The sequence below is a fragment of the Polyodon spathula genome, chromosome 5, assembly GCF_017654505.1.
Source record: "Polyodon spathula isolate WHYD16114869_AA chromosome 5, ASM1765450v1, whole genome shotgun sequence".
Taxonomy (NCBI): domain Eukaryota; kingdom Metazoa; phylum Chordata; class Actinopteri; order Acipenseriformes; family Polyodontidae; genus Polyodon; species Polyodon spathula.
This window is the reverse complement of record NC_054538.1, coordinates 71,884,806-71,900,510: the sequence shown is the minus strand read 5'-3', so window position 1 is coordinate 71,900,510 and position 15,705 is coordinate 71,884,806. Positions and strand designations below refer to the sequence as shown.

General features: G+C 32.9%; 1 protein-coding gene across 1 annotated transcript in view; it reads left to right on the top strand.

The window, feature by feature from the left end:
* Positions 1-10,218, top strand: part of LOC121316449 (protein lin-28 homolog B-like) — a 45,243-nt gene extending 35,025 nt beyond the window's left edge. Inside the window, exon 4 of the mRNA XM_041251516.1 lies at positions 9,769-10,218. Coding sequence (XP_041107450.1) covers positions 9,769-10,123 — 355 coding nt within the window. The 3' untranslated portion in view covers positions 10,124-10,218. The remainder of the gene's footprint in view (positions 1-9,768) is intronic.
* The last annotated feature ends 5,487 nt before the right edge of the window (positions 10,219-15,705 follow it).

The window sequence follows — 15,705 nt, the reverse complement described above, 5'->3', positions numbered from 1 at the left end:
CCACTCACAGGTCTCAGTCAGCAACCAATTACTTCAACGCATTAGGTCAGATGACTGGAGACATGTATTCTCTCTCTAATTTCCTATCTATATCGGATTCTGCTGAGTCAACGCACAGGGGGCGTAAAGTTATCATTAAAGTAAATGTGGAGGGGGCGTTGGTTCAGGCAGGGGCGAAGTTACAGGCATTATTGCAGAGTGTTTTTAACATTTAGATTAAGTTTACAATTTAGACAGGCTTAAAATTCAAAGGTAGAGCAAAGCACATAGTCACCAGTCGTTAACATGTTAAATGACTGGTGAAATACAATTCAAAGCTGCTGCATTTTGTCCACTGTTTTTTGTCATTTTATATATTTTTACAAAACAAACATTTAATCTTTAAAGCTGCAGTGTCCAGTACAAAATCAAATCATGAAAAACCACATTTGTAAATACAGTATAATCGTAAATCTCGAAAAACTACTCACTTCTAAATCTTTTGTAGTCATTTTTGTATTACTTTAGTATAAATACATGATAATTTGGTTTCATATGTTGTTTTTTTCTGACTATTTGAACGAAAAGACACACATTTGCCTGTTTTCCCATGGGAAGTAGTGATATTTTGAAATATCACTGTCCTGGTCACAAAAGCAAAGTTTGTGGGGAATAATAGCCATTTTCTATACTTTTGAGGCATGAGCAATTAGGAAATAACACTTACTACCCAGGAACAAAAATTGTGTTACCTAGTGTAATCATGAAAAACCTGGTTTCAAGCAGGTGTACTTAAGCTTTTGAATGGCACTGTGTGTGTATCTATCTATCTATCTATCTATCTATCTATCTATCTATCTATCTATCTATCTATCTATCTATATCTATATATATATATATATATATATATATATATATATATATATATATATATATATATATATATTAATATGTTGTATTGTGTGTGTATTAAGTTCTATACCTATATATACTCTATTATATATATATATATATATATATATATATATATATATATATTCCATATATATATAATATACATATATATATATATATATACACATATATATACATACATACATATACATACACATACATACACATACATACAACAGTCTACACCAGCTTTCAAAATTCACATCTTGTTGCCTTATAGCCTGGAATTAAGATGCATTAAAATAGTGTTTTTTTTTTGTTTTTGTTTTTAAATCTACACATCCTATCCCACAACTTCCAAGTGAAAAAAATATTATCAAAATTTGTAGGAAATTAAAAGTAAAAACTGAAATTGCTTGGTTGGATAAGTGTGTCCCGTCCACCCCCCATTGTAATTACCTAATTGTAACCAATCACCTTCAAAATCACACACCAAGTGGCCTCCACCTGTGTTAAATTGTAGTGATTCACATGATTTCAGGATAAATTCAGCAGTTCCTGTAGGTTCCCTCTGCTCTGGGTACTGCATTTCAAAGCAAAGACTCAACCATGACCACCAAGGCGCTTTCAAAATAACTCCAGGACAAAGTTGTTGAAAGGCACAGATCAGGGGATGGGTATAAAAAAAATATCAAAGGCCTTGAATTGCTGCCAAAGGTGCTTCCAAAAACTATTAACTCAGGGGGTGGAGACTTCTCCAATTCTGATCTTTCAGCTTTGTATTTAATAATAACTTTTTCTCAATATAACCTTTTTTCCCCTTAACAGTGTGGAGTACGGTGTGTAAATAAGTGAAAAAGTCCTTATTTAAATGCATGAAACTCTGAGGCACTGACACAACAAAATGTGAAAAAAAGTTCAAGGGGGTGTAGACTTTCTATAGGCACGAGAGGGGGGGGGGGGGGTTTGTGTGTCTGTCTGTGTGTGTGTGGTGTGTGTGTGTGTGTGTGTGTGTGTGTGTAAAAACACGTGCCTGAGTTGCAAGCTCTTGCCTTGTCTAAAAATAAAGAAAAAACATGGATTGTAGAGTAACAGTCAGACTGCGGAGTCTATCATCTGATCCAAAACCACCAAAGCCCTTATCTTGGTTATCTGAACTGAAGGTAACCCAAACCCTGAATCAGTCAATGCACAGAGCAACTTCTAGGCTGTTTTTTTTTTTTTTTTTTTTTTTTTTTCTCTATTCACATGAGCCACAATATTTCCCCTTAGGCATTATTTGCACATGATCATGAAAATGGTGAGAATTTGACTTTCGGCTAAATGTCAGGGCTGGACGATCATTCGAACCACCTACAACTGAGTCACGTATATATATATATATATATATATATATATATATATATTATATATATATATGGATGGATGGATGGATGGATGGGTGTGTGTGTGTATGTATATATATAAAATCAGAGTACAGCAACTGCATACTGGGGCTCATCAGTGTAATGGAATTGTGGGTAATCGAGATGCAAATTTCAGCATTACAAGGCTGCAGTGCAAAATAATTGCCAAAATTGTTTGGACTGCACCTATCTTTACATCAGCTCGTAATCTGATCTTTGACAACTGGATTTAAAATATATACCATTTATGTAGGAGGAGAAAATGAAACTTTAGGATAGGTCTCGTTTCTTGAGGGTTAAACGTTTTATCTTGATTTTTAAATTTTACATTGAGAAATTATTATTCCAAATACCAACAGCATTTTGTAACAGTTATGTACTTTTATGTGCAGCATGGTAGGTACCCTTAGACAGATTTTAAGATGGATGAATTATTTTGGCTGAGTTCCTTCATTGGGTTGTCTTTCCTTGCGACTTGGGAGCACACACAGGTGGGGCTGGAGGCTTTGTTCCATTGTGTTGGGGTAGGGCAGGATAGAAGGATGTAGACTACATGTATTAGTGGAGATGTTGGTGGGTTGACTGATTGCACACTTATAAACCTCAACAAACCCTGCATTATTTGGGCTTAGACACTATCTCTGTGCTTTTTTATTCTGAAAAATAAGACTGTTCCCAAAACAGGATTGTCTTGTTTTGTGCACTGCTGTTTAGAGGTAATGGTTAAATTCTCCAAGGATGTCTATTAGGGAATTATTTTTCTAAACAAATGAAGTAAAATGAGTTATGAGTTTACGAAGAAAAAAAATGTCTTTTAACAAGAGTTCAGCTTTTTAAAATGAAAAGAGGATTCTATGAGCACAAAAGCATTATATTAAACTAACTCATTCAGTAAGTTGGTTATCATCTGATAATGAATTGTATATATGCTCAGTGGTGTCCAATCCATTTTTGATCTGTTAAGAAAAAAGAATTGGCTACATAAAAGCTGCACATGTAGGCACAGTCTAGAATTAGATTGTATTTTATTTTGTGGAGCTGAATTCTTTCAGGCATGAATTAAGTCCAAGTCTTTTTGAGGTCTGTCTTTTCTGACCCCTGTTCTTTACAAGGTCAACATCTGAGGCCAGGAGATTAAGGCAGTTTTTAAAGCTTGAAATGCTAACTGGAATGGAAAAATTAGCTTGCACATTTCAGAAGCAAAACATCAAAGTTGTCAAATAATTTTGCTTATTTTCCAATTAAGGAGCGGAACTAGCTAATTGTGTGACCAGTAAGGATTTTATTTATAAACCACAGAAAATAAGAAAATGTCTGTACGATGCACTAATGCAGTAGTTAAGTTCATTTAATCGTCAAAGTCTTTTGAAAACTGAACTTTAAAATATATATATATATATATATATATATATATAATATATATATATATATATATATATATCGTGTATAACACATTTTGCTTATCAGACGAATGAAAACGTAAATAATGTTAACGTTAACACATATTGAATTACATGTACCGCTTTGTAACATACATACCGCTTTGTAGTTTTTCAGATACTTAATGTAAAATGTGACATTTCGAAATTTAACATGAAATAGTGTACTAGTAGTAGGGTTTCCGGTAGACTCTTGCAATATCATTTTGAAGTTTCTTTGATTTATATTGTTAAATAAGATTCAAATTATGTTCATAGTGTTAGATTTTTTTGTTTTTGTTAAAGTCCTACAAAAAGTAATGCAACATATTTATTTATTACTCATGTTTTAATAGTTTGTAGGTTATGAATGCATTAGCTAAAACTGTCATTGTTAGAGAGAGAGAGATGACTTATCAATGTAAATAACATAATTCTCGCAGAGAGAGAGATTCATGATTCATTTATTTATTTATTTTTTCATTTATCAGCTTTTTAAAAAATAAAAAGGACCTGGACTTGAAGCTGGCCTGCTAATCTTTATTATGTAGTTTTATAAAGTTTACATAGTGAAAATAGCAATTACAGTTCATAAAATGACTGTAATGACTTCGAGGTATGACCTTAAATTCTCTTTTAAACTTTCCATGCAATATTCACAAGTTCAATATTCACAAGTTTCATTAACTAAAGCAATCAGGGGCAAAAGTAAAGCCATTTTGTTGAAAACCATATTTTGAGTAACATTTTATTTATATACTATTTTGAAATGTCATGCAAAAAAAACTGCATGAACTTTTTAAAATGTGATTTTGGAATGTCAGTTCTATTCATTTTGGCACAATTCTGTTCTCAGAAAATCATTGTCAGTAAAGCTCCTCCCAAAGGCTTTGCATCACTCTATAGAATAAACTAATGTTGCTTCATAAAGTCCACTGAAACCTGATGAATAATGTTACATCAATTACACTATGTAACACAATTTTTGTTCCTGGGTAGTAAGTGTTATTTCCTAATTGCTTATGCCTCAAAAGTATAAAAAATGGCTATTATTCCCCACAAACTTTGCTTTTGTGACCAGGACAGTGATATTTCAAAATATCACTACTTCCCATGGGAAAACAGGCAAATGTGTGTCTTTTCGTTCAAATAGTCAGAAAAAAACAACATATGAATCCAAATTATCATGTATTTATACTAAAGTAATACAAAAATGACTACAAAAGATTTAGAAGTGAGTAGTTTTTCGAGATTTACGATTATACTGTAAATACAGTAAAAAAAAAAAAAAAAAACTGAAAAGAAAAACTGACAATTTTTAAAAAGTGACATTTCAAAATCCAACATGAAATACTTTAGTGCTTTTATGCCTTCCAGTAGACACTTTTTTTTTTTTTGTATCATTTTGTAATTTCTTTGATTTTACATGGTTTAAAAAAAAATAAATAAAAAAAATTAAAAAAAACTTTTTATATGTTATGTCTGTCCTAAAATACTTTTGGCTGCAGCTGTAGGTTTGTTTTTTATGACCTTATTAGGGTTAGGGTTAGTATAATGTTGTGTTATAACGTAGACTGTCTACTTCTACACTAAATAAAATAACACAGTTTAACTAAACTTTTTCTTTAAAGTCTTCACAAGCCAAACTAATGATTTTACAAATAAACTCCAGGCTTATTAACACTTCAGTTTCATAAACCAGTACAAAACTAGAGACTACTTACCCCCAAAATAATAATAATAATTATTATTTATTATTATTATTATTATTATTATTATTATTATTATTAGGGTTTTGTAATGTTTATTGGGTTTGTTTTTAATATTCTAAAGAAAACCTGTTAATGTGTATTTTGGAGTAAATGGATTTTCCAGAGAGTTCATTTCAGAGTTGAGAATTGTATGTTGTCTTACTAAGTTCAAAATCAGTGCAAACTTTTCTCCTGGATTAAAAGTTTTTAGTAAATCTGGTTGTACATTTTTGGATTTGAATAGTGGTATTTGTTATTGCAGTGAAGACCATAGAATGTAAATTGTAAATGTAAATAAAGATTTAGTTGAGTTGAATTTACAAAGTTTATTTTTAGTATTTTTTTAGAATTTTTTTATAGGTTTCGTGAGCAATATCTAAGTAGTAATAATTGTTGAAAATAAATGGTTTTAAAGGTAGTTTAGAAAAAATATGAATTGAAACTATTAAATCACAAATGAGCTGTTCATTGCAATTTTAAAGATTTGTATTTAAACAATGCATCTTTATACCGTTTGGAATTGGGTTGCATATTTTCTGTGTTTTTAAAGATTGTAAATTATCAAAAAAAAAAACATTGTTTTAATATATTTGCAAAATCTGAATTTGTATTGAAGTGGGTTTTGCAGCAGATTCAGTTGGAAATTCCTTATTGCATTTTAGTAGCTTAATGTAATAGTTTTTAAATGCTTTTAATTAATCTTCTTTTATAATGTAACAGTGCCACGTCATTATTTGTTGCTATTTTGTTGTGTTGCTTTGTTCATTCCCTACTTTCATTTTTCAATATTGTTTTAAATGCGTACATAGCGCTGCAACAGTAATACCTACGTATTTAAAATTAAGCTTATGGTAACCACCTCCTGGAAATTTGAGTTTTATTCACATATTTTTAAGCTGCTTGATTCCATCCATATTTAGTTTTGTCTGTGCGACCTGCCTTTTTTGTTTCCTTTTGTTCATGTTTTTTTTTTTTTTTGTTCATGATGGTTTACCAGGAAAGTGTGTGTACATTTATCAGTGCTAAACTCGACACTCAACTTCAGTGATTTTTTTTTTTTTAAAAGATGTTTCCAGTTTTGGCGTGAATGCACAGGAGGTGGGGGCTGGCAAGGATAGGTAGCCAGCCTCCAGGAGCAGGGATTTAACCTAAATTCCTCTGCCCTTCCCCCTCCTTGCTGAAATTTTTAAGAAGCCACCATGCTTGACCCCATGCAGGGTTCTTGATTACTCATGTAGAACTTCTCTTTTTGTTTGCTTTTAAATGCAGATGGTACACATTTAACATTTTCCTTATGTGACTCCATTGTTTTTGAAGTTTATCCTTCCATTTAAATTGATTTAAGTTTTCTACATGCTTCTGATTTTAAAGAATTGGTTTCACATATAAATTGGGCCCTTTTTTTGTTTACCAGATATAATGATAGAAAATACAATTTGAAAGAATTTGAAAAAGGCCCCAAACTTAAGTGAGCTACTGTAGATTCAGGCACTTGAAATGGGACCTTTCCATTATAAATGAAATCATGTTTTTGTCATACAAATCTTGACCGTCATCCCATTTTAAAGAACAGTGTGTTTTGTTCACCATATTTAAATGGAGAGTCCAAAGCTTTTATTTTTAATATGTGTTTACTGGTGTGTTTACACCAAATGATACTTAGCATTAAATGTGTTGCTTGTTTAAGACAGTTTTAACAATAAAATGCATAGGCCTGGGTTTAAGCTTTTTACATCAAATTTAGCACCATTTTTTTATGAAAGGAAAATTAAACTGGATGTTATTAAACAGAAGATTTAATTTGATAATTTATTATTATTATTATTATTATTATTATTATTATTATTATATTATTATTATTATTATTATTATTATTTATTGTAGGTGCAAATATGATAATCAACAATATTTTCTGGCTAAACATATGCACATTTGAACTTACTCAGACATATTCTAAAACATATTTGGTTACATTAAATTTGATAAATGAACTGTCACTGGCTGCATATTTCCTAAAAACACACCCTATTGCAACATCTGGGTGCATAGCCGAATAGGAATAACAACCTTTTCCAATTCATGCAGTAGTTTCCTAATTTGTTTTCAGTATTTCTGTGCACAGTAGTTATTTTGTCATCTCTTGAGCCATTGCATGCTACAATACCTTGAAAACATGTGAGGCCCCACTAGAATGAAGGCCTCATTTCCTTTGTGTTGGCTTTCGTTACAAATTTCGTTGGTAAATTAGGAGGAACGGATGAACACCATTAATTAGCCATTCAAAATGTACAAATTTTTTTTTTTTTGATTTCCAGAAAAAAACATTTTATGCAGTTTTTATATTGAGTCAAAATATTATTAAAAAAAAAAAAAAAAAAGCTAACTATTTACTTGGCTAGATTATTAATTTAAATATATGGTATGTAGATAATGTCCTGCATATCAAGGTTATTTGTAAACTGCTGAGAGATTTTTATTTATTTATTTATTTTTGTTAAATGTATTTAACAAAAATGTGTTCTTGTCAAAAGGTTTTTAAAACAAAGAATATGTTTGCCGCAGTCCAATGCAGCATATTTGAGTTCAGAAGAGGACAGGGCAGTACGCATCCAGACTGAAGGCTTGAAACGAGCGACTCCATGTGCTGGTTGTTGACCATTTCCATTGCACTTTAAATCCCCTGAGAATAAAAGCATTTTGGAAGGGGGGGTGGTATCCTCTTTGCTGCTGGTGGGAGTGATTGACATGAAATGAAAAAAATAGTTAGAAGAACATAATAAATACCCCCCCCCCTCCCCTGAGCTAAAACACACCCACACTCGCATTTAAAAGCCACCCTGTTAGAGCCATCCTCAGAGCCACATATGCGACCACAGTTCAGAGGCCGCAGCCCCTCAGCGTGTTTTGTGTTTTTAGCCAGTTTATTTTTCAGATTATCCATAATTTTAAATGCCCAATTATTTTTGCATGTCTCTGGTTTTGAGATATATATGGAAAGTTAATAAGCCATTAGAATTGTGATACTATCAATAACATGCTGTCCCAGGCAGCTGCTTTAAGAAACACAATTCTGTCCCTCCTAAAAGATGACATTTGTTTATGTATTTTATTGCTTAACATTTTTTTCTCCAGTTTTTAATTTAGTTTAAAAAAAATACAGGTTGATTACATTATCTGATGGCTCTGAAAATGTCACCCAACTAAACATTGTAGTGGTTCACTAAATCGAATAGAAGTGCATAGCATTGTGACTGATTTTTAAATGTATTTGTCCATAAATCCAGCATGCAGCATAAAAGATTTGGTGAAACCTATTGGCCACTTGTTAGAGAATTCACTTTTTTAAAATATAACATCACATTGAGGCTCCAGTTTTCTGTATGAAAATGTAACCAAATAATTGTATTTCTTGGTGCAACCTGGTGTGAACCCAGATGCTACACACACATTTTAAGATATTCAGTATTTTGTATTGTACTGTTCCTCAGTTGGTTGTTTGAGATCTTTGACCTGGGTTTTTGTCTTGTTCCTTGTATTTTTGTAGCACACTTGTTTTCCTAAAATATTGTTGCGGAAAATTCACAAAATCTGAAGCAGTTTTGGGCATGTTACATTTACAGTTGAGCATTTTATTCTTTCCTTTTAGTGTTATAGCCAGCGAGGTACATTTATTGGGTAATTATTTTATTTGTCAAATTTCTGTTTGGTGGTGATATTATTATTATTATTTGGAACATTCCATTTGCTTGTGGATGAATTTGAGTTTGTGTTTCCTGATGTTGGTTAAGATGCTTTAAAATCTATTGTTTTATTTAGAACTAGATTTCAGTTCTGAAGTTTAAATTAATTACCAGCTCCTGCAGCAAACTGCATAACATGTCTTGTAATAAGTGCCTAGGTCTTCCCAATATATGAGATATTTGGACTTGGACTTTACAGGTTTTTAGCAACAAAATTGGAAACATGTGTAGAACACACTGTGCAGATGAACATGCTATGACAAAGTTTCATATATGGACAAAAAACATTGAGAAAATCGAAATATGTAGGGCAGTGTGATCATCATTTTGAATGGACATGCATGTGGTACTGTAACATTTCTGGGGCTCTGTCACCATCTAGTGAAATTTTGTGGTATTAAATAAATCATATTTAAAACACAGTGTTATACATAAACATCTGTTGATTCCAAAAATCCTGAGATTTTCTTATATAATCGGTCATATATTTTTGCCATCAAATTAGTGTCTGTATGAAACTGCCATAATTTTGATTATATAGATATATATCCTGATACATATTTTCTTGTTCTTCTAATAGATGCTACAACTGTGGTGGTCTGGATCACCATGCTAAGGAATGTAACCTACCACCTCAGCCAAAGAAGTGTCATTACTGTCAAAGCATCATGCACATGGTGGCAAACTGCCCTCACAGAACACTACAGCTGCCCACTGGTTCTCGGGAAACACTGGAAGCAGAACTGCAGCCTTCTACCTCTTCCACCCTGAGAGAAGGGACCTGCTCGGTCCCACAGCAAGCTCAGGGGGGCAGGGCTGAGACGGTGGAGTGGTCAGGCCGTTCCCCCCAAGAAGTTTCCTCAAGCAAGTCTTCAACATCCCCGGAAGACCCCAATAGGAAAGGGCCTTCTGTCCAGAAAAGGAAAAAGACTTGAATGAACGGTTGTTAAAGTTTTTTCAAGCTTTTGGATACAGCAGCTACCTCATACTTGTAAAAGGACGGGAAGTGATTTCACTCGAAGCAGCTCTGCTTTTTAAACTACTGTCTTAAAAACTGTGAATATTATTATTATTATTATTATTATTATTATTATTATTATTATTATTATTATTATTATTTAATCTTAACCAGTCCTACACAGATTGTGGTCCAACGTGCATATTTCAATGGGAGTTTAAATTTTACCGGCATTAAAAAGAAAAAGTCATTGGAATTGCAATGTAGCACACCATCCTTATGTGCTTTCCATTCCAGACATGTTCAGACTCGTTCAATCAGTTGCCTTATGGATAAGGAAATCAGCTTTGTTGGAAGAACAACTTAAAAACAAACAAACAAAAAAAAAACTGTTACTAGTCAGAAACCAAAGGATATTCGATACCCCAGGAAACAAGATACCAAGGAAAACCTTAAGAACACACCTGCTTGGGGGAAACATTCTTCTGATACAAGTCCTATGGCAGTGTTTGACCCAATCTCAGTAATATGTTTTGTTTACAGTGCTGACACTGCCTTCAGTATTTCTTTCTTGTCCTTTTCCTAAATGAATTTCTTTTGTGTGCTGTGTCTCAAGTGCTGTTTTACTGGATATTTTAGAACAAATTGATGTCTGTGAAACTGTACTATCTGAATTGCTTCAATGTTTTGTTCCTCTTGTCATCTAGAACTGGTTACTGTTGTAAGTGCAAAGGCAGCGGTAAAGGAGGGTTACCCGCTCCCCCAGTGGAGGCTTCACATGGCTGCATTTGTGCTTTTGATTAGAGTGCCTAATTGAATTAGGTGCATGTTAATCTATTAGTCTCCCATTTAATCCAAAGGAGAACTTTACCAAAAATGATAATAATAAAACATGGGTAATGTTTTGCTATAGATCATGGTTGGCTACATTTGTATAAAAGTTAGGAACCCAATTTAATGCTCGCATTTTATTCATAAAATATATATATTATATATATATATATATATACTATATATATATTATAATATATATATATATATATATATATAATATAGTTATATGTTGTACATGATTACGAACATGGATAGTGTTTGTTTTTTAAAGTATATTTTCATCGTTTCTTTTTAATGTACCTTGTATATGTATACCGTTTTGTGTAAACCCACTCTCAATGAATTAGATAAGATAATTGCTCAAATGTCCAAGACTGGTTTAAATAGGTCATGTGGTGTTCACGACGACCACTGCTGCGTCTAGTTGACAACAGATGAAAGAGGTCAATTCTGTTGTTGACAACAGATCAAGAGGTGTTGCCTTAGTAAATATGGCACAAGTCATGTATGAGTAGACTTGAATTCTTCACAAGCATTTACTAAAGAAGCTTAGCCGTGTGTACAGATGACATCAATAAGCTGTACAAAGTGAACTTTCATCTACTTTGAAGACATTGAATGTGAAATTGTACCTATAGAAAAGTGACACTGTTTGAGGATTGTTGTGTTATTTAATGTGCGTTGACATCGGTGACAATGATATATATATAATGTAATTGTATAATAATATTACGAAACTATACATCAATGTAGGTGCAAGTCGTTTTGAAATTCTAAACCAAAGTTTCTTGGCTTTATTGAAGGAATAAAGTCTGAACAAATTGAATTGGAATTCCCTGGCTGGCCAAGACAACCAAGCAATTGAAGTTCTGCACTGAGATATTTTAAAATGTGGACCTTATGGTGCAATCTACAAATGCACTGTAAAAGTTACTAACAGCACATACCAAAATGAATCGCTATGTGAATATTGCTTTTACATTTTTGTATGATATTTACATTTTCAAGTAACATCTTCGGAGAAAGAACTTTGCTCAGGGAATATACCAAGAATGTTGGGATTCTTAGTGTCTCCTGCAGACCTGTTGATGTACTCTGAACAAACACAACAGATGTAGTGTTTTATTATCTATATAAATTATGTACTGATTAGCAACTACCTCCTGAGTTATACATAGTCCTACGTTGATGATAATCAGATGACTTTTTTGTATTGCGTATTTTTTTTTAAAAAAAGCTGTAGTTTGTACTGAATGCTTTTTGTGAACATCAGGGTTCTGTTTTACATGACATTTGCATAAGTTAGGATTTGATGCTGTTTTTTTTTTTTTTTTTTTTTTTACAGTTCTGTTTTGATAGCAAAGCCTACCTCATCCTTTCTGTGCTGTACCGCCATGCTGCTCCAGTCCAACAGGTGGCTCTCCTCTAGTGCATCCTCTCCTGTGTTTAAGATTCAGTGTTTCAAAATAAGCAGTCTGTATATCCAAATGTTTCAAATCATGAATCCATGTGACAGATTGCAAGGTATTCAGCATGTTCTACTTGAAGATCAATCTTGTGCTTTTTAACTGGTCTACAGAATTCATGTTGACCTTTTATACCCTTCATATTTTCAAAATGCTCTCGATGTGAATTAAGTCAAGTAGAAAAAGGCTTTGCACTGAAGAAGGCGCTAGCTGAAATGTTTGTATACTTTTTAAAAATTTTATAGTTTTAGCCATTAACCCTTTTGAGTGCAATGATACCCCTGTTTCATTGCAGTCCTATGAGCTTAGATACACAAGACTGGCCTCTACTGTCTATATAAACTCAGAACGCAGTGACTGAACAAGTAAAATGTGGACTGACTCCTATTAGTTTAGATTGGGGATGGTTTATTTCCATCCCTGCTGTTCAGTCTCATTAGATGTGGCGTTTCATTATCAGTTACAACAGAGTTGACGTATGGTACCCCCCCCCCAACAAAAAAAAAATGACCACCAGACAGTTGGATTGATAGAATCCATGATTGAGTGAATATAATAAAAAGAACAGTGGCTGTCCACTGTCTAATGATGTCATGCACATGACAATTATGTTTTGGCCCGGTATTTTATATTTGTAAAATCATTTCTTTAATGTTTAAGTAGATTCAAATTGCAGTTTCACTTTTCCATTAGTTTTTACTGTTTTTGTGCGATATTTGCAGTCATTTCGAGGAGCTTGTATTCAGTTGAATCCCTTTATTGATAGACTGGGTTTCCTTTTGTACTGCTGTTAACAATGCAGAACATGTACACAGTACTGACACTGCTGTGCATGGTGAATTTACTATCTAGCAACAAGAGCTGAAGATATGAGCCTGACTTTTGGACAAAGTACAATGAATACAAAAAATGTAATTTAAACACAATGTGATTGCATTAAGAACTGATCAGTTGTAAAATCTGTCATTGAAATACGGTTTACGCCTATGTCTGTTTCATTGACTTGTGCCACACAGCAGGGAAATGACTTGGTTCATAATGTGTTAGTACTGTTCTTGACAGAACTATAATTCAATTATTTCAGTCGACAGGCTATATTTGAAACAGGATTCTGTTAAATAGAGAATATTAGTGATTTTGTTTTCATATTTTTGGCCCTAGATGTATCGGGGAAATCATTTTTTGCTTTCTTTAAGCATTTTTTGTGGTTTTGTTTTTTGCATGCAGAGGCCATTTTTTATTTTTTGTTTTTCTTTTGTGTTTTGTGTCAAGTGATGCTATCCAGTTTCCAACATTAGGCATATGAAGATATTTGCTAAATGTTCTTACATGTGGCATTTATTAGGTAGAGATCCTGATTTTTTTTTTTTTTTTTTTTTTAAAGGAATATTTTAAATGGCATATATAAATACCTAATTTTTGAATGTTTTATTATGCAGTTTTATCGAAGTTCTCAGTTATCATCGCTCGGCATTACTTTGCGTATACACGACTGACCAGCCTCCCACAAATGATTTGTTTACATCCAATGTATTGGTTCTATCAAGGAATCACATGTTTCTGCCATGGTGTGAATAATACAATACTACTCAAAATAACTATTGAACTTTTTACATTGAGAGCAAAAAAAATAAAAAAAGCTGAACATATTACCACTAATTCAGGAATGTAAATTCCTATATAAAGTGAAGGCTACCTCATGGATTAAAACGTAATGTTTTTAAACTCACTGTTTGAAAGACAACAATAACTTATTAAACCAGTGACTAGTGCTGCTTGTGGTAATACTGGTACTGGAGCCCAAAGGAACCCTTTGTAGCTATAATTTTGATTACTTTAACATACCTCACTTATGTTTTAGTTTTTTCCTTTGGTGATTTTACTTCTTTGTTAAATAAAATGACAGAACTTGCAGAGGGTAGGCTCGTCCTGATTGGTGCCTCAATGCTGGACTAAAGCACCAATTTTACTTTTTCCATATCACTTATTTTCTAACCTCATTTTAAATTGCCTTTTTTTTATTTCTGTGAATCATGGATTTTATGAGGTCTTTAAAAAGTTTTTCTTGATTGAAATAAAAACTATTATATTGGCATTTTACAAACTCGTCTGTCTCTTTGTTCTCCGCAGAAATTCACTCCATGCACCTATTATGTGAAGCAAGAGGTCTACAAACCCCGTTGCATTGTTAGCAGGGTGATTACAAGGCCCTGTGATGTCATTTGTTTGGAAGTTGATTAGGCCAGCATTCTGATTGCACCAGACTGCTTGATAACTTTATAAACTAAAGACAAACACTAATGCTCTGTAAATCATCCAGGTTTGGGTCTGCTGGCCTGTGTTGTGTACATGTGTATGTTGGATAATGTGGTAAAGCTACATCTGGGTATTTGTTGCCTTATAGAAAATAACTAGCATGTGGATGCAAGTAATCCCAAATCATTTGACAGCTATTCTTATTAATAGCAGGTCATAGGTGTCTTTAACTACCCTTGATGGTATAAACTTGTTTCCGTATCATTAAAACGCATAAATCGCACCACGATTTGAGTGAATCCACCTTTTATTTCGGCAAATTTCTCTTCCTTATTAGCTGTTTATAAAAAAATAAAATAAATAAAAAATAATAATAATAAAAAAGTGAATGTATTGATTAGATATAATTTATTTTGTATTCATAACTTCAAAATGCTCAATCAGAATCACTGGCAAGCCCTAACGTTTCCTAGTGACACAACTGCCTCTGCAGCATCTTGCAGTCAAATGCTTTTATTTAAACTTCCTGCACAAGAGTGAACAAAGTCAGCTGAAGTAACGATGAACTAGGCTGCCACATTTATACTGCTCTTCCTGAGTTGGGCAGCTGCAGTTACACCCTTAAGGAAATACTAAAAGAAATGTTCATCATTAAAAAATTCAAGTGCAACTGTATGCCATTGAATTTATTAGGTTTCTTTTAGTATTCTAAATGTAGCACTATTCAGTTCTGGTCCTGTATTGATGTATTTACACCTGCTTGTGAGATTTGGGGGGGAATGGTATTTAAACTTGCTTGGCTCTGGGGGAGACACATTATAACTGCAAACGGTTATGATACTTAATTATTTTATTGGACGTGCTTTGAATTTAAACCTAAGAGTCTGTTTATAAATGTGATACTGTACACTGTCAGTGTTTTTAACACAAACTTTCACATGACAATAGAATGCAAACATGTTTGGTGGTGTCCAGTTTTATGAATATTAAAGCATATTGAAAC